The 20006-nt window shown below is 49.2% G+C and overlaps 1 protein-coding gene across 2 annotated transcripts in view; it reads right to left on the bottom strand.

The window, feature by feature from the left end:
* Positions 1–20006, bottom strand: part of MAP3K14 (mitogen-activated protein kinase kinase kinase 14) — a 52464-nt gene that overhangs the window by 19720 nt on the left and 12738 nt on the right. For both annotated transcript variants that reach the window (XM_030799541.1, XM_003270715.4), the window contains exons 2-6: positions 6437–6712; positions 5167–5236; positions 3076–3286; positions 2353–2967; positions 752–889 (exon numbers count right to left, since the gene is read on the bottom strand). In XM_030799541.1, coding sequence (XP_030655401.1) covers positions 752–889; positions 2353–2967; positions 3076–3286; positions 5167–5236; positions 6437–6692 — 1290 coding nt within the window. In that variant the 5' untranslated portion in view covers positions 6693–6712. The remainder of the gene's footprint in view (positions 1–751; positions 890–2352; positions 2968–3075; positions 3287–5166; positions 5237–6436; positions 6713–20006) is intronic.

Here is a 20006-nt window from a genome sequence, read left to right as displayed (position 1 = left end):
CATGCCACACTGTCCTCTCTGCTCTCCACTTGTAACATCAGTGAGATGAAGGGGTGGGAGAGGTGATTCCTGTCTTCTGTCTCTACTCAAAACTCTAGGACAACAAGTCTATCTTCTTTCCTCTTCTTCCTGAAGAGTGTGGTTGAAAGCCAAACTCTCAGGTCAGACAGACCTGGTCTGAATCAGGGCTCTGCTACCAGGCCAGTGACTTCCTGTCTTGCCAAGCTTCATGTCCCCACCATGTCTGTCTTGCAGGACTGTGGCACACCTGGCCAACAGGGGGCGCAGCTCTGACTCCGGCAGATCTGCCCACTCCCACTGAGGCTGGCTTCCTCCTGGAAGCACCCCACAGGTGGAGGCTACTGCTTTCCCATCATCTGGCCCAAGTCGGGGGCGGCCTCCTATGTGGTTCAGGGGTTTTACCTCAGTGTGAATTTCATGACGCTCCAACCATCTTCCATGTTGGGACTTGCCCCTCAGGGCCCTGGCTGTATTGAGACACCGAGGCCACGTGCGTCCTCTCACACTGCCTCTCACATACACATATGCCAGGGGCAGCAGCCAGGCCAGGACACGTGACAGGCTGCTCCCTTCCAGTTCCAGCCAACCTCAGGTGGCTAGTGACAGCCAAGTTCTGTTCACAAGTCAGACCCACGGCCACCCTGCGACAGTCCTTGAAAGAAAGTAGAGGGAACACACCAGGCCCCCTTCCTGGCTTCCCTCTTCACTTAGCCCCTGAGCCCTGGCGTACCTTTTTGACGGCGCACTGGAAGCCAGTCTGCTTGTCCTCCATCCTGTGCACCTCTCCGAAGGAGCCTCTGCCCAGGCGGGGCTGGTGCGTGGCCCAGTGGACTTCTTCTCGGTACTCATAATCCACTGGCTTGAGTTTCTGGGGTTGGCAGGAGAGAGAGGACACTTTTAGTGGCCAGGGCAGCAGAGGACTACAGGGCTACAATGAGGAAGGCTCTCCAGCTGGTGACCTTGCCAGGGCTGCTGAGCTGAGCCCTCACAACCAGACAGCCTGGGGCGAAGTCAGGGATCTGAGCCGGGCAGCACCAGAGAGGGGGTAGAGGAATGAGGTGAAGGCAAGGGAAGGGTTCATGGGCTGCGGCCACTGATCCTTGTGATGAAAAACATCCCAGACTTGTGATGGTGAGACAGAAACAGAACTGCCAATCACCTTGACAATGAAAAAACAAAACTCAGGAGCTAGAAGGTGGAGGGAAGGGAGGAACAGTGAAGAGGGGCCGGGGTCAAGGATGATGTTAAAAGTGGATGGAGGGAGGGGCCAGGCATGGTGGCTCATGCCTGTAATCCCAGCACTTTGGGAGGCCAAGGTGGGCGGATCACTCGAGGTCAGGAATTTGAGACCACCCTTGCCAACATGGTGAAACCCTGTCTCTACCAAAAAACACAAAATTAGCCTGGCATGGTGGCGCACACCTGTAGTCCCAGCTACTCAGGAGGCTGAGGTGGGAGAATCACTTGAACCTGGAAGGGGGAGGTTGCAGTGAGCTGATACAGTGCCACTACACTCCAGCCTGGGCGACAGAGTAAGACTCTGTCTCAAAACAAAAGAAAAAAATTAAAAAATTAAAAAGTGGATGGAATAAGACAGTGCAGTGGCTCACACCTATAATCCCAGCACTTTTGGAGGCCAGTGTGTGAGGATTGCTTTAGCCCAGGAGTTTGAGACCAGCCTGGGCAACACAGCAAGACCTCATCTCTATTAAAAAAAAAATAGCTGGGCGTGGTGGTACATGCTTGTAGTCCCAGCTACTGAGGGGCTGAGGCAGGAGGATCGCTTGAACCCAGGAGATGGAGGCTGTAGTGAGCTATGATTGTGCCACTGCACTCCAGCCTGGGTGACAGAGTGAGACTGTCTCAAAAAACACATTTATTAAAAAAAAAAAAAAAGTGGATGGATGGAATAAAACCCGGAAATCAAAGTTTGATAAAATCATTTAAAGTTATACAATTATTTGGGAAGTGAACAAGAGGAAAAAGGGAAGGAGGTGGGTGGTGAAAACAGGTCCCATCCTCATCTTCCGTCTCTGGGGGCCATGATAACATCTCCAGTGGCTCCTGGCTGATTCCCCTTGTCCTCAGCGTGTGTACTATTCATGCAGTGCCCACATTCAGCAAGCAGGAGGTGACCAACCAGAAGAACTCAGAAGACGCTAAAAAGGCTGTGAGAAGTGAGGCTGGCGGATAAGAGATTATACTTTTCACCCACAATGAGCACTATCCTACTGTTTGTCACCACAGGCAAGAGTGACTCTGATAAAGAGAGAAAAGCATCCCCCAGGTTGCTGGTGGAGGGATGTATACAGGTGCTGGGGGATTAGTTACCTCAGTGAGCAGGACACCCTCGTTGTCCTCAGTTTTGGGGCTGGGCTCCCGGGATCTGGAGCCCCCTGCTGCCCAGGTCTTGGCCAGGCTGGTCAGGCTGTGGGCCTGGCCTGAGCTCACGCTGCCTTGCAGAGCATGCACCAGGTATTCTTCCACAGAAAACTTCTCACAGGCACCACGAGACGGGCAGCTGGGCTCCAGGTGTGGGCCAGGCAGGGGCTTCGGACTGTCTACACAGGCCAGTTTGCTTCGGTGTGGGTCAGGCAAGGGTTGCTGGCTATCTACACAGGCCAGTTTGCCCAGGAAGGACTCTAGAGGGTGAGGTTTCCAGGGCTGGAGAGGGTGGAATGGGAAGGGATGAGGCAGTCTGCTATAGGGGAAGGGGTGCGTGGGCAGGGGCAGGGGGCTTCCGTCCTGGGGGTGGTGCAGTTTCCACACGTGGTTCAGACATTGCAAGGGGCTGATCAGTTTGTGGAGTTCCGATCGAGGCAGAGCCGGCCGTAGGCCCTCGCCAAACTGCTTAAAACAGAGTTGCCCAAGGCCTGGTTCCTTCAGAGGCTTGGTGAACTGTGGGGTGTTTCTAACATATGGGGCGCCGAGTGGAGACTCATCCTCCTGTGGGGGGAAACACAGCTGTCAGCACAGAGGGCCAGGGCCCAGGGACAGGCTCCAATTCCAAGGCCCCATGAACCCGGGGTCTGGGCAGCGGGTGGAGGGTCTCACCTGCACTGGGATGGTACAGCTTTCCTGCTCAGGGGTCCTGGGGAGGGGTTTGGCCAAGGCCACTCCTGTATGAGCCAGGGACTTTGAGCTCTTCTTCTTCCGTTTCTTCCGGGCTTTGCTGCGACGCTTTCCTTTCCAACACACACGGGCCATTTTGCCCTCTGTAGCATGGGCCACATTGTTGGGGATCTGATCAAGACTCTCGGACTGGCTGTCAAAAAAGGGACAGATTTGCATATTGAGCAGGAGGCAGGAAGATGGAATGGTCCAGACACTTGTATCTGGACTCCTGCAGATCCAAGGTCAAATCCCAGCTTGCCATTACTTGTGTGAATGCGGCAAAGTTTCTAAATCCCAAGGAACCTCCGTTTTCTCACTTTTCTCACTTATAAAATGGGTTTGGTATTTTCTGCCATACAGGGTGGAAATGGAGTTTCAATAATTTAGTTCATTCAAAAAGCCCAGCTCAGTGTCTGGCCCCAAGGCAAGTTGCCAAGAGGCTGTGCTTGTTACTATGGTGATGGGGTATAGACTCAGCACTTCTTGGGGAGAATCAGGGGAGCAGACACGGTTCGCTCACGGCTCTCCAAGGTGAGCTGCCCCTGGAGAGTTCCCAGGAGGGGGCCACGCTCATGGCAGGCCTCTCAGCTCTGACTGAGCAGAGCTTGTTTCTGTTGCCTCCGGATGGAGGAACAGGTAAGGCTGGTCACCTCCACTCTCACAGTTCCTGGGGGTCCCTGGCTGCTGTGGAAGGTGAACAGCCTGGGCTGCTGCTTGGTACTGGGGAGCCTGCCTTTCTTTGCTGGCCTCGGGGCTCATCACTGCCATGGCTCTAACTGGACTGGGATCCCTGCCAAGTATTAAAGGACCTGGCAACAGATGGGCTGCTGCAGAACAGCTGTGGAGCAGATCATGGCCTCGGCCACCCTCCCTTGGCCTCATCTTCTGCCCCCACAGAGGAGGCAGACTCATGGCAGTCCTGGAGACCACTGGAGGCCTACAGGCTTCTCTTGGACAGCTGAAAGAAGTGTGTCTATCAGAGGCTCCTACCCTGGGCCAAAAGGCACCCAGGACAGCAGAAGGAATCCCATCAAACTGAGCATTTCTTGGTTCCAAGGCAGCCAGCTGCCCTCCCCACAATCTTATCACTAGCAGGTTCCAAACTCCACTGATACAAAAACCTGCCTGGTGATAGAGGAAGGAGCTGTTTCTAGCTTGAACTCTTGTTTTGTTTTTTGTTTTTTTTTTTTGAGACAGAATCTCACTCTGTCACCAGGCTGGAGTGCAGTGGCGCAATCTCGGCTCACTGCAACCTCCGACTCCTGGATTCAAGCGATTCTCCTGCCTCAGCCTCCCGAGTAGCTGAGGTTATAGGCATGCGCTACCACGCCCAGCTAATTTTTGTATTTTTAGTAAAGACGGGGTTTCACCACGTTGGCCAGGATGGTCTCGATCTCCTGACCTCGTGATCCACCTGCCTTGGCCTCCCAAAGAGCTGGGATTATAGGTGAGAGCCATCGCGCCTAGCACTTGAACTCTTGTTTCAAAAAATCATCTGTGGGGGAATGCAGAGCCTGGGAACAGACTCAGCCCCACCCTGGCTTCCTTTCTACCGGGCCACCAAGTCTATCTGTCCCCTCCTTTTCTACTGCCCGCATCCCTACTTGGTGCATCTCCCAGGAGAAAAGGCACCAACAGGTTTCTCTCATAGAGGACAGTGGAAGGCCCCCCCCCCCACCAACCCGGCCTGCGCTCACGGTCACACAAGAGTGGGAAGCAGCTTCTATTTCCAGCACCCTCCCTGTTGATGGGAAACGAGGGGGTGCATTAAGGACTCTGAGGAGAATAAAAATAAAACGTCAAGTTGATGTGGCCCAGAGGCAGTCAGCCACAAGCTGTGAAAAGCCTTTGAAAAGCTTATTTGGCTGAGAGAGCGGCTCAGCCAGGAAAGCCTGGGCGAGTTCCAGGAGCTGAACCACAGGTGCTGAGGGAGGGAGCCTGGGGTCAGCAGGAGCGGCCCAGGCAAGCGCTGGGGACGAGGACGCTGGGTCCAGTCCCCACCTCCCACTCAGGCTTGTCTCCCCTGCTTACCTGTACTGTTTGGACCCAGCGATGAAAATGCGTTCTGAAAAGGTGGGGCTGAACTCTTGGCTATTCTCACCTAAAGCAAAAGGAGTTAGATTAGCAGAGAGGAGAAAAAATAGGAATTTAGCACTTAGGGGAGAGAGGTCTTATAGAGATCCCCTCTGGCGGCTCTCCTTCCCCTCCTTTCCAGACAACCCCTGTCTGGCGGTCACCTCCCCACCAATGCCTCCTTCCCGCACTGTCTCTCCCCAGCTTCTCAGCTTACTGGTCAAGAGCAGACCACGGCCTCAGCCACCTGCTCTGAAATAGCCATGCCTATAATATGGGGATCATAGGGCGCCCGCCTCACTTCCTATGAAGCTGAAGTGAGATGATCTACAGAAAACACTTAACACAGTGCCTGGCTCATAGGAGAAACAGCTCAATATATACCAGCTATTAGGTATTTATATAGGTGTGTACATATAAGTGTGGATATATGTGTATTTTTTTAAAACAATTATTATGTCACTCTCTGCATTTTAGTTTTTATTCTCTCATCTCTCCTCAAAAACCAACCAGGAGGAAGTGGGAGACGAGGGCAGGATGTGTGCGTGTGGAGAAATGCCAGCACGGCTGTCCAGCTCTCCAGGTTCCACCCCAAGAAGCCTCCTGGGTTGAGGGAAGGCGTTGGAGAGAGAGGACTCCCGGCCCTACCCAGGCCTCGTGGGAGTTTCTGTCTCCAAGGGAAGCTACCATTACTAGACATCATAAGGTATCATGAGTAGAAGCAGAAAGGACCAGACTAGGCCTCACCCTGCGGCGGCCTGCCACTCCAGGACTGGCCCAGCAGGCTCAAGAGCACAGTGCTCATTCCTGGGGGTGGGGCCACCTCTAGGTGGAAGATGGTGAAGGCCCTACAGGCCCCAGCGGGGCTTTCCAGGTGACCTGGCCTTTCCTGTCTGGAGCCTCTCCAGACACTGGGGCTGCTCAAGGTCACAGCAGAAGGTTGATGGCCTGCTTGATGATTCTGCAAAGAGTCCCGAGCGCTCATCTGTTGCCTCTCTTCCCCTGCTTCAGTCATGATGGGCACAGCCTCCCCTGCCACATCCACCATCTGTGCACTTTTACCACCCCACTTTCCATGATTCTCGGCAGAGACCTCTGGTTGTGTCTCATGAGAATCTTATCTAGCGGTGACACGGACATCTCTCCTCCATAGGGAACCCCTGGGCCCAGCTACCCACCTGCAGGCCCACCCACCTGCCCCATGCCCACAACAACCCCAGGCCCCTACACTCAGCCTGGGCGATGATAGAGATGGCAGCTGGCCCTGCCTCGGAGCCTTCCTTGGCTGTGCCCTTGGTAATCACGTCATTCAGGATCTCCCACTTTCCGCAGAACACAGGGCGCTTCTCCACGGCCTCAAGCTTGTAGACGGAGCTCTGTTTCTTCCCCAGTGGCGGTGTCTTCTCCTTGGCTTTGGGGATTTCCTTCTGCTGCCCCACTGCTGAGCCAGGGGCGCCTGGGCAGGCCATTTCCATCACTGCCATCTCCCAGGCTTGTGCTCACCCTGAGAGAGACCAAACACAGAGCAGGTCACTTAGAATCCCTGACCTGGGAGAACACAGGTCAGCCTTGGGTTGGGGGAGAAAGGCAGGGGCAAAGGGTCTCTGCCTCTTTATGTGTGCCTCTGCCACACATACTCATCCTCCAAACATCCTCAATGGTAACAGAGTCCACCTCTCAACATCTACACATGTTCCACACGGCACAGGCCCCTGGTCCTCCCAGTACCACAACATAAACAGCCTCCTTCACTGTGTCCAGCAAGGACGCCAGCCCACTCCCTCTAGGACAGCTGTGGCACAAATGTCTGGGTTGGCTCTTTCTTGCCTTTATGGTGGCTGAATCTTTTTCTGTTGTTTTATGGCAAACTTTGCTTCCCCAGGACAGCGTGGTGAATCCCAAACTCCAAAACCATGGCCTCACTGACCCCACGTAAGCCTTTGGAGAGGACCTGTTGACACACACCATCCACAGCGACTTTTCTCCAAGTGGAGAGAAGCAAGGTTCTATTCTGTTCCCTAGTAGGAGGTAGATATGTGTGTGTGTGCGTGTGTCCTACAAAGTCTAAAACTCAGCATGCAAATGGCGCTCAGCACATGGTTCCTTGCCCAATGCGTCTGTTTGTGGCTCTCCAGAAGGAACTAACATGCTTCCTCCTCTAATGTCCAAACTCATTGGCTGAAAACTTCTAGGTATCATTTTTCATTCAGGCAACATCAGGAATAGAATTTATATTAAAGGCCCTAACACCAACCTATACCTCTAGAAATAAAGAATAAAGCACAAAAATTCATGTCTTTCTGGGTTCTGTCTTGCCCAGCCCTAGGAAGCTGCAAAGAAGAGCAACCCAGAGTTGCCAACAATCTGTGCAAACAGCCTGCAGACTGGAATTGGCAAAAAAGAGAAGAGCACTGATTTGAGACTGTTACCATTTGGAAGCCTTTTTAAAGACTGGGAGTTTTTAAAGGGCAGGGCCCCTCTCAGGCATGACTTGCTTTAGAAACAGCCTGAGAAGGTCCCAAATTCAGACAGATTTTTAATAACTGCTCTCTGATGGTAGGTTTGTCTTAAAGCTGCTACCAGCAGAAATCATCTTCCTTGCGATAACTCTGTGAACCCTAGATTACTTCTCTGCTTCTGGGGCAGACAGGCACACCATCTGAAGCTGAATGCTAAGGCCTCTGGCCTTTTGCCCTGAGGCCTGAGGACTGAATGAGATGGTGGGAAGCTGAGGTACTAGGTTGAAGCATTCCTCCTTCTGAATCTGCCTCACCGGTCTTGCCACCTCAATGTCTATGAAAGGCTCTGCCAGCTTGGCTGGGGGGTGTGGTGGGGTTTGTTGTTCACTATTGATTAGTTCCTTGCATCTCTGTCTTCAAGGGTCTTCTAGCTCTGAACTCGGAGCAGCTCCAGCTTCCTGCAAGGATGCCTAGATTTGGTACCAAACGTCAGATGCTGAGGAGGCCGAATGGGTGGCCTCACTGTTACCCGAGGATCTTAAGAAGTCTGAGGGGCTGGGAACGGTGGCCCATGCCTGTAATCCCAGCACTTTGGGAGGCTGAGGCAGGAGGATTACTTGAGCCCAGGAGTTCAAGATCAGCCTGGGCAACATGGTGGAACCCTGTCTCTACAAAAAAATACAAAAAATTAGCTGGGGTAGTGGCATGTGCCTGTAGTCCCAGCTACTCTAGAGGCTGTGGTGGGAGGAATGCTTGAGCCCAGGAGGTTGAGGCTGCAGTGAGTTGAGATTGCACCATTGTATTCTCCAGCCTGAGTGACAGAACAAGACCCTGTCTCTAAAAGAAAAAAAAAAAAAAAGTCTAAGGGGTGTTCTGACATCCAATTAGGCAAAAGCCCTTCAAGTCTGGCTATGCTTCTGGTAACTGTACTTTCATCCCACCTCACACCTCCCCACCCCACTCTACCTCCAAAAAAGAAACTGACCTAAGCCCAGAGCTGATCCCACCATTCTCAGCCTCTTTACCAGGGGAAACGAGATCTTAAGAACAGACCAAAAAGTCTCCAAACCTAGCAGCAGCAGGGAATGCTCACAGGGAGCTCGATGTGAGCATGACCTCCTCATTTCTATTTGGAGAAGCTGAGGCCTAATTCAGTGGAGACTTGCCCAAGGTCACCCAACCCACGTGTGACAGGGCATGGCCAGGATCCAGACCCTAGGTTCTTTAGGCTATGATGCCCACTCCCCAAGCTCCTGGGTTACAGGCAAATGCAGGAGGGGACACTAAGGTCCTCCCTGGGCAAATGCAGGAGGGGACACTAAGGTCCTCCCTGGGCAAATGCAGGAGGGGACACTAAGGTCCTCCCTGGTCAACAGGCTTCTGAGGGCAGAGGTGGGGCCCTGCACACAGTGCCTCCCCAGTGTATAGCACAGGGGCCACAGACCAGGCAGCTGACGCTGGCTGAACAAGGGACTCAAAGGACAAAGATTGCTTTTCCATAACCTTTGGAGACAGGATGATCCTGAATGCTGAGGAGGAAGAGAGAGTCCTGCCTGATGAATGAGAAAAATGAGGCCAGGCAGTGCAGTTGCTGCTCTGAGGGCACATGGCTATTAGAGATCTGGCTGTGTGGGGGCTCTGATAGCCTGTCTCCGCCTGGCATGGCCCAATGGACGGTTCTGGATAGGTCATCCTGAGCTAGAACTCCTCCAGAGGGGGTGCAGGGCATCCCGAGTCCCAGAGTTGTCCTTTCATATTGGTGTTAGGTAGGCAGCTGTCCAGCGCCCCTCTGTGAGCACACCAGGCTCCCCTCTTCCCAGAGAAGTGGAAGCTGAGGCTGAGGCAGCCACGCTCAGAGCCTCCTTTGCAGTTCCCCGATGACTCATCCAACAGCCTGGCAGGCAGACAGCAACAAGGAGGTTGTTGAGAAGCTGACCCAGCAGATGGCAGCTGAACTTGTGAAGGACATGGGGAAAACAGGCTGACCCTCACCTCCCAGGGGCACAAATCACAGCCTGGGAGCTGTAAAGCTCCTCCTGTGGCTGGCTTTTCTGTGCCACATCACCATGACTCAGACCCTCACCGACAGCCTCCAAGTTCAGGAGGCTATTCTTGGGACACTTTGGCCTGACAGTGGCTCTCCCCAAACACCACCTCCCACACAGACACACATGCACGCACACACATGCACACACAGACACACACACATACAGACGCACTTGCTCCCTCCCTCCTTTCCTAATTCTATCTGAACTCTGGTCTACAAAAATCATGGTTCTGTATTAAGTCCAGGATACTGGCTAGGGCGCCTTCCCAGCCCTGGACTTTGGCCTCTGGCTGTCACCTCAGCTCATGGCCCTACCGCTTTGCCCCTTCTCCCTCCTGCAGTGTGTGGGGAGGACAAAGTGGGAGCCAGTTATGTCTCTGCCTTTGAAGGCAAGTCGAACTCCTGATTCATTCCTCAGCCTAGACACTCTCCTCAGTTTCATTCAGGCCCCAAATGCATTGGGCCCTCTACTCTGCATAAGAGTTGAGGACATGAGCAGTGGCAACAGTCAAACCCACATGGCTCACCCATAAGCCCATGAAATCAGAAGAGGAAAGGAAAGGAGCAGAATTCACTCCATATTCTTTGAGGCCTGATGCACAGACACTGTTAGTTCTTTCTTCTGTGGTGCCTCAGTGACCTCCTGGAGAAGCCTGGGGGATAGGAATGATCTGGACAGTACCAGATCAACCTCTGGGCATAGCTGTATGAGGAGTTCTTAATCTAGGTTCAAGGATGGATTCAGGCAGAAAAATATAATTTGCATTTTTCCAGGGAAGACTTGGTCCATAGCTTTCAACAGATTCTCCAAGGATCTGCCATTCCCCAGAAAGTTGCTCTAGTCTGCCTAGAAGATCAGGACCGGGCTAAATGCCTGATTCTGGCTCTATTCTTCCACTCCAAGGAAAAGCTCTCCAATGCAGCAGTTTCCAATCTGACCACAGATTAGAATAACGAGATAAGTTCTTTAAATGCATTCCTCCTAGGCCTGCTGAACCAGAGTCACTGGGCATTAGGCCCAGAATCTGTACTTTTGACAAGTTCTCTGGATGATTCTGATGCCAAAGGGCCAGAGACTGCCACCTGACCCCTGCTCTATAGTCAAGGCGATACTGTCCAAAATGGTAGCCACTAGCAACATGTGGCTATTTACATTTAATTAAAATGAGGTAAAATTTTAAAATCATTTCCTTGTTACACTAGCTACCATACTCAACAGTGCAGACAGAGAACATGTCCAGCATTGCAGAAAGTTCTATTGGACAGTGCTGTTCTGAGGTGATGAGAGCGGTGTTTTCTCTTGACAGCAAAATTTCTGTTCCTAGGATTCTGGGGCAGGAATGGGGTTTACAGTAAACAAATTTTTGATTCACTGGAAGGTACAAAAGCAATGTTTTAAATGTTAATCTTCAAAGATGATAACCTTTTTAGAACATATCATATTTCAGTTCCCTGTTTTAGCAAGTATAACACAGTAAAAATTCCAGACTGGGAACCAGAAGTTATGGGTTCTAGCCTTAACAAATTTTTTTTTTTTTAAGAAGAGCAGTGGGACCATTTTTGTCAAATGAAATCATACCTCAACTCCCAATAACTAAAAGAGCCAGATGCATGCAACTGGCATGTAACTCACATTTGAAACCGCTGCCCTGGCTGAAAGAGCTCCACATGCTCAGTGTCCCTTCATCCACCGAAGACCTCTACAAAATCCTAGTTCTCCAAGAAAAGAGTTTGGAAACCAGTGGCCTAGGAAATCTTTTGAGGTTCCTTCTAGTTCTGAGAATATAGCCCATCTGTCAGGATTCTTTGAGGGACAGACAACTCCAATTCAGAACACTAACTGTCGATATTTACAAAGCACCTACTGTCATCTCATTTTCAGACATGAAGATATGGCTTAGGGAAGTTTAGTAGCATACCAAAAGTTATGCAGTTGCAGGTTGCAGAGGTGGGGTTGAACCTAGACTGCTGCCTCCTAAGCCGACATCTAAACCTTGAGCTAGCCACTTAACTTCTCTGAGTTTCTTCTCTTAGCTCCTTCAGAGCTGTTTTGAGGACCGAATGAAGACGAGTACATGAAATGCCAATCGGGTTGCCTGGCCAACAGAAGAGGCTAAATGAATGTTCATTCCCTTGTCTGTCACCAGGCTACTAAAAGCTATCACTGAGAAGATGGGACTTCTCTGTTTCAGCACCATATAGCCAAGGTATCTTGAGCCTTACCTAGTTCATGCAATGCTTGGAGCCTTGATTCTCCATACACGAAAGGGAAATAAAAATCTGTCTTACAGGGCCAGCTTGAAAATGTCTACAAGGGGCCAAGGCAAATCCCTCTCATGACTATTTCATCTGGAAGTAAAAACTTGTCCTTCTCTGAATGCCCAGAGGGGATAAATAGCAGAAGTAGAATGACTCAACTTCCTTAATAAGATATTGGTTGAAAACCAATCTTCTTCCGACTTCCTCTTTTAAGCCTTCAGCTTGCCTGGCCACCAGGCCACAACAGGCAAACCTCTGCCTACCCAAAGTGAGGGGCTGGGCTGGGCGCGGTGGCTCATGCCTGTAATCTCAGCACTTTGGGAGGCCAAGGCGGGAGGATCACTTGAGACCAGCAGTTTGACACCAGCCTGGGCAACATAGTGAGACTTCATCTCTACAAAAAATTAAAAAATTAGCCAGGCATGGTGGCACAAGCCTGTAGTCCTAGCTACTTGGGAGCCTGAAGCAGGAGGACTGCTTGAGCTTGGGAGGTTGAGGCTGCAGTGAGCCATGATTGCACCACTGCACTCCAGTCTGGGCAACAGAGCAAGACCCCATCTCAAAAGGAAAAATAAAGAAAGAAAGGGAGGGAAAAAAAAAGAGGGAACCAAGGGCAAGTATCAGGCAGAGCAAGCTGGCCTGGCAAAACAGCCATCTGGCGAGGCAGACTCAGAAGTCCCCATACATGCTCACCCTGACTCCCCTTTCTACCCTTTCTGCCCTTCCTGCAGCCCTTCCCCCAGTTTGTTCCAGACTGATTCCTTCACTTGCCTGAGCAGGGCAGCACTGGGCAAGCCTCTGATTCTCTTCTTCTGCCCACCCTGTTCCTCCCATAGGGAGTGGCTGCTTGTCTTCCTTCCTTATCAATGTCTGCCCAGATCTCACCTATCCTTTAAGGCCTATCTACTCAATGAAGCCTTTTATGGTAGGCTTCTGCATCCACTCTATAAATATTCAATGAGTGTCTCCCAAGTGCCAAGGAATGTAATAGCCACTACCGTCCATAAATGTCTTCTGTGTATGGGGCACTGTGCCAGGAACTCTATCTGCCTTGCTGATGCATTCCACACTGACCCTGCAAGTGTGGCAATGCATCTCCAGTTGGTTGGCAATATTATCTCCAGTTTTACAGATGAAGAAATTAAGGCTTACAGAGGTACATTACCTACAGGAATAAATGAGGCTCAATTTATACGGTTAGAGCATCCAACATGGAGTTAGGGCTCAAGCCAGGACACTCTTGGCCCATTCTCTTGGGACCCAAGGATCTCCAGTTCCTTCCTAGAATAAAATCTGGTTGGCAGAGGCATCTAGAACGTCCAGGAACTGAGCAGTATTACTACTCATGTGGATATTACTACCCCTAGCATCTGCCCATCTACTATTGGTAATAATCTCTTAGCCCATGTAGGCAGGAAGCAGAAGAAGATCCCTTACTGATGAGGGGTCTCGTCAGTCAGGGCTGAATCAGCCATCAATTTGTCAGACTTTTAGTTCAGTTACACCACTAAATCCCGTTATGTTATGTGTTATGACTTAACTTGATGGTTTTAACAGGTCGTTTCATTTTCTTGAAACAATCAAATAAATGCACATCTAATACAAACATATACAAACAGGAGTTCTAGGTAAGGTGGCACTGCCTTCACTGAAAGAACCACTGAAGGATGTGCTTTGCAAAGAAAAAAGTAAACAGAAAAAAGAAACAATGGTAGGCACAGGAACTCAAACAATATGTTGGTCAATTTAATTAACAGTTGAATATGAAAAATTGGTTTAAATCTTTTTTTTTTTTTTTTTTGAGACACAGTCTTGCTCTGTCGCCCAGGCTAGAGTGCAGTGGCGCAATCTTGGCTCACTGCAACCTCAGCCTTCCGGTTCCAGTGAGTCTCCTGTCTCAGCCTCCTGAGTAGCTGGGATTACAGGCATGTGCCACCACACCTGGCTAATTTTCGTATTCTTAGTAGAGATGGGATTTCCCCATGTTGGCCAAGCTGGTCTCGAACTCCTGACCTCAGGTGATCCGCCTGCCTCGGCCTCCCAAAGTGCTGGGATTACAGGCATGAGCCACCACATCTGGCCAGTTTAAATCATTTTAAAACATGAAAATCTAGACACCAATAATAAGGAAGATGGGTGAAATGGGTTGTTCAGTGGGTAAAAAATAATATGATCCTTGCCTTTTTGGGGACTTTATGTAAAAAACTTTTAAATTTTATTAGAAAAAATTACAGTTAGTATGTATGTTGATTTAAGAGTAATGACTAAAATAATAGAAATACAATTCAGATCAGAAGACTAAAGAAGGAAAAATAGAAAATGCTGTCAATCTGATACAAGGCAAGGAAAGGAGGAAAAAAGAAGCAAAAAGGACAATAAATATAAAATAAAAACACAAGATGGCAGAAATAAGGCAAAATATTAACATGTCATTAACCACAGTACATGTGAGTAGATTATAAAACAGCAAACCAGATAGGATTTTAAAAGACCCAGCTAGATGCTGACTAAAAGAAACAAAACAAAATTATCCAGAAAAGTTGGAAATAAAGACATAGAAAGAGATGTGCCAGGCCAATATTAACCAAAAAGAAGTAATATTCGTATCAGACAAAATACTTAAGACAAAAAGATATAATCACTTCTAGGCACCCGACAAAGAGCCTCCAAATCCAATGACTGGAGGCAGGCTGAGGCTTTATGTCGAGTAAGGTCTTGGCCCCACAGTGTCCTGTCTAGCTGCAGAGCAAGGATCTTATGCATGGCAGTTCCTGGGCATGTACTGGGTCTGCTGGGTGTTGGGCCCTGTGCCGACTGCTGGCAGTACACCGAGGAAGAAGACACTGTCCCTTGAGGATCTTACAGTCTACTGGGGGAAACGGACAAGAAGTCAGAAGAGTTCGGTACAATACAGGGATGCAAGGACAGAGATAGACACACAGCAGATGTGACGGGAACACACAGGGACACCTAGTCCAGCCCAGGAGGTGATGCCTGGGCTGAGTCTGAAGCAGTGAGCAACACCTGCCCAAGAAAAAGGAGAGGGTGTTCTGGGTAGAGGGGATGGCAAAAGGTAAGGCACAGAGGTGAGTCAATGCAGCAATCACCAGCAACTTGAAGTTGTCGGTGAGTAAAGTGTAAGTCAGGCAGTCCCAGGAGAGGAGGCTGCAGATGAAGTTCAGGTATCAGACCATGGACACACGCTTGATCCTCATATACCCCCAGGGTTTAAATTATCAGATGAGTGAGCGGGGTATAATTCCACATTCCTCCCAGACTCTTGGGGGTAAAGTTCCAGATGGCAGAAGCCGCAGAGTAGGGGCAGATGGTGGATGCTGGGTATTAAATGAGTGAGCCACTGGCCAGGCACAGTGGCTCTTTCCTGTAATCCCAGCATTTTGGGAGGCTGAGGCAAGAGGATCACTTCAGCCTGGGAGTTTGAGATCAGCTTGTATAACATAACAAGACTGTGTCTTTATGAAAAGAAAAAAAAAAGAAAAAAGAAAAGAAAATCCTGCCATTGCTACAGAACCCTCACCCTGGCCTGGGCTAACAATCTGACAAGTCACAGGCTTCTGAAAGGCTTGCTTCACTCTCTCCCTCAGGCAGAGAAGGAGAATGGCCATGTGATCCCTGGGACATAGAAACAGATGTCTGAGGAAGGAGGAAGGGGCCTTACTGGGGCCGGCACTCAGGCACTGTGAGTGAAACGCAGCCGGAGGAACCTCAAAACTGGACTCATTGGCCCGCTTGAAGCCTGCTTCCCAGGAGAGTAATTTCTGAATAAGCATTTCCCATTAAGGAGGATATGAAATGTGAAGGTACATTAATCAATAAAATCTTACAGATCAATTATTAAAAAGAAACAAATCTGACATGCTCTCAAAAACAGTCTCGGCCAGGCATGGTGGCTCACGCCTGTAATCCCAGCACTTTCGGAGGCCGAGGCAGGTGGATCACTTGAAGTTGGGAGTTCAAGACCAGCCTGGCCAACATAGTGAAACCTCGTCTCTACTAAAAATACAAAAATTAGCTGGGCGTGGTGGCACATGCCTGTAATCCCAGCTACTCAGGAGGCTGAGATGAGAGAATTGCTTGAACCCAGAGGTGGAGTTTGCAGTGAGCCGAGATCGCGCCACTGCACTCCAGCCTGGGCAACAGAGAGAGACTCCATCTCAAAAAAACCAAAAAACAAAACTCAGTCTTGCTGCCAATCCCACAGGTCAAACTGCAGGGTAAATACAATTTATGGGGTAAAGTTTCTGACTGTCCTGCAATTACCACCACATGCCTGATGATGGCTGGCCAGCCCTAGCCATGCAGAAACTACTGTCTATAAGGCCCCTTCAGATGTTTAAGGCAATTCCCTCGCATCTATTCTATTGGCATTGGTCTTACCCACTTTCAGCTTCTCTCTGACCTCCCATCCTGGTGCTGAGCTAATCTTGAAACATCGTGTACTTAAGACAACCTCAAGCTCAAAGACATCTGCTGGCTCTGCACTGCTTATGGGCTCAGTCTCAACTCTGTAGTCCATAATCTTTTTGGCCATTGTTTCCCCAGACATAGGGTTTGGCTTTGGCCAGTCTGATCTCTCTACAACCCCTTGGCTACTCAACTCTCCAGGTCCCACGTGTGCCATGCTGTTGTGTGGGCCACCCGATACATCCTGCTTGTCTTTCAAAGGCAAGGCTCAGCCTCCACCCAGGAAGCCCCTCCCATCAGCTCCACTGCACAACAGCCTCCTTTTCTGCCTGCCCACAGCACCTTGTCTCCTCTATCCTCATCCTCCTCCTGGTCCTGACACCCCCACTCCCTTTTACTCATTCAATGAAATAATGTAGATGAAGGAACTCTGGGAACAATAAAGCATCATAGCAAGTGAAGATACCCACTTTTTGTGTGCACAACTCACAGAATTGCAATCTAAGTAGGGAACAAATTAAAAAAAAAAACAAACAGAAAAAAGCATAATCAAAAATGTTCAGGGCTGAGCATGGTGGCTCATGCCTGTCATACCAGCACTTTGGGAGGCCAAGGCAGGAGGATTGCTTGAGTCTAGGAGTTTGAGACCAGCCTGGGCAATATAGTGAGACCCCATCTTTACAAAAAAATACAAAACTTAGCTGAGCATGGTCACAGGTGCCCGTAGTTCTAGCTACTCAGGAGGCTGAGGTGGAAGAATTGCTTTAGTCTAGGAGTTCAAGGTTGCAGTGAGCCATGATTACTCCACTGCACTCCAGCCTGGACAACAGAATGAGATCCTGTTTCAAAAAAAAAAAAAAAAAAAAGCTGGGTGCCGTGGCTCACGTCTGTAATCCAAACACTTTGGGAGGCCGAGGCAGGCGGATCACCTGAGGTCAGGAGTTTGAGACCAGCCTGACCAACACGGAGAAACTCCATCTCTACTAAAAATATAAAACTAGCCAGGCATGGTGGCACATGCCTGTAATCCTAGCTACTCAGGAGACTGAGGCAGGAGAATCGCTTGAACCTGGGAGGTGGAGGTTGTGGTGAGCTAAGATCATGCCATTGCATTCCAGCCTGGGCAACAAGAGCGAAACTCCATCTCAAAAAAAAAAAAAAAGTTCACAGTATTTCTATAACAGTAAAAAACTGGAACAAAAAAGTCTAATTACAGGGGAAGGATAATTATTAAATAAATCATGGAACATCCATTAAAATGTTTATAAATCATTTTAACAATATGGAAAAATGGGAATATTAAATTAGTAGAAAGAGGATACACAAGTGTATCTAAAATATGACACTATATACATGTGTCGGTATATTACAATGACATTTATAAAAATGCAGATACCTAGGACATATAGCAATGGTTCTCTTTTGGTGGTGGGCTTATGGATGATTTAATATTTCTTTTTATACTTTTCTAATTTTTCCACTTTTTCAGTGAGCACGTATTAGTTTTCTCAGTTCTCATTTTTTTTTTTTTTTTTTTTTGAGATGCAATCTCACTCTGTCACCCTGGCTGGAGTGCAGTGACACGATCTCACCTCACTGTAACCTCTGCCTCCCAGGCTTAAGTGCTCCTCCCATTTCAGTCTCCCGAGTAGCTGGGACAGGTGCGTGCCACCACGCTTGGCTAATTTTTTGTATTTTTGGTAGAGACAGGGTTTTGCCATGGTGCCCAGGCTGGTTTTGAGCTCTTAAGCTCACAAGATTCACCTGCTTCAGCCTCCCAAAGTGCTGGGATTACAGGCATGAGCCACTGTGCCCGGCCAAGTATTACTTTTTAATCATGAAAACAACTAAAAAAGAATCTCTTGGCATGGGATGAGGATTTAGGAGGCATTAGGTCCACACTTGAGATTGGGGCTTTATAAATATGTGATGAGCTGGTTTCTCCAACCCTGTGCGCGCACATGCACACACATGCAAGCACCAACCCATGTGCAGGCAGGAAACTTCACCAGAAAGTCTGTGGCTCTTCTGTTCTGCTCGCTGAGTTCTGGCAGCTGGGCCGCTAAAACAGAAGGCTGGAGATGGGCAAGCTTGTCCTTCCTGGTTTTGGTTTTCATTTCATTCCCTCCCTTGTTCTCTGCTGGGGACTGAGAGTTTTATCAGTTGTGACTCAAGACATAGGAAGGTGCTCAGAAGATGGGGACTGTTTCCTGCTTTGATTTATCGAATGGCAAATGCATGTGTGGTTACAGACCCGTGCTAGTGCTGGATGGACCAGATGCCCCTGGGCATGAGTGGCCCCCCAGAGTGAAAAACAGCAGAAGTGGACCAGGGAGAAAAAAACCAGCCCTTCCTCCACTGCTTGCGCAAAGGGGTGGGAATCGCAGGGTTAGTCCTAGTCTGGGAAACCCAAGGGAGGACAGTTTTCCTAGCTAGCCTCTCCTACCTTTCTTATATATGATCTTTAACCTTGCTTAAAAATTTTTTTTCAGGCCAGATGCAGTGGCTCATGCCTGTAATCCCATCACCCTGGGAGGCCAAGGTGGGTGGATCACTTGAGGTCAGGAGTTCAAGACCAGCCTGGCCAACATGGGGAAATCTTGTCTCTACTAAAAGTACAAAAATTAGCTGGGTGTGGTGGTAGACACTTGTAATCCCAGCTACTTTGGAGGCTGAATCAGGAGAATCACTTGAGCCCAGGAGGTAGAGGTTGTAGTGAGCCGAGATTGCACCGCTGCACCCCAGCTTGGGCAACGGAGTGAGACTCCGTCTCAAAAATTTTTTTCCAATACCAAAATAATTGTTCATTATAAAAATGTAAACGAAACAAAATTGTATATAGAAAAAAAATCCTGGCACCATCCTGTCCTCTCTGCAACATAAAAAACACTTAAGTTTCATGTAAATCCTTCTAGTTCCAATTACTATACATATATAAACACATAGTTTGGGACTTTTTTTTTTTTTGTATTTTTAGTAGAGACGGGGTTTCACCGTGTTAGCTAGGATGGTCTCGATCTCCTGAACTCGTGATCCAGCCGCCTTGGCCTCCCAAAATGCTGGGATTACAGGCGTGAGCCACCGTGCCTGGCCTAGTTTGGGACTATTTTTAAAAGAAACATGGATTATACACATGTAATGTCATACAAATTGCATCTTTCACTTAACAAGATATTATGAATACTATTCCATCTCAGCACATTTAGATTTATTTCTTTTCTTTTTTTTTTTTTTTTTTTTTTTGAGACGGAGTCTCGCTCTGTCCCCTGGGCTGGAGTGCAGCAGCCCATTCTCGGCTCACTGCAACCTCCATCTCCTGAGTTCAAGTGATCCTCCTGCCTCAGCCTTCCGAGTAGCTGGGATTACAGGCGCCAGCCACCACGTCTGGCTAATTTTTGTATTTTTAGTAGAGACGGGGTTTCACCATGTTGGTCAGGCTGGTCTTGAACTCCTGACCTCAAGCAATCCACCTGCCTCGGCCTCCCAAAGTACTGGGATTACAGGTGTGAGCTACCACGGCTGACCTGTAATTCATTCTTTTTAAGGCTTCATAAGATTGCAAAGTACAGAGGTACCATCATTTTCCCACCTGGAAACTTTGTTTCCAA

This window comes from Nomascus leucogenys, chromosome 19 (genome assembly GCF_006542625.1).
Source record: "Nomascus leucogenys isolate Asia chromosome 19, Asia_NLE_v1, whole genome shotgun sequence".
NCBI classification, from domain to species: Eukaryota; Metazoa; Chordata; class Mammalia; order Primates; family Hylobatidae; genus Nomascus; species Nomascus leucogenys.
This window is presented reverse-complemented; position numbering and strand designations above follow the sequence as displayed.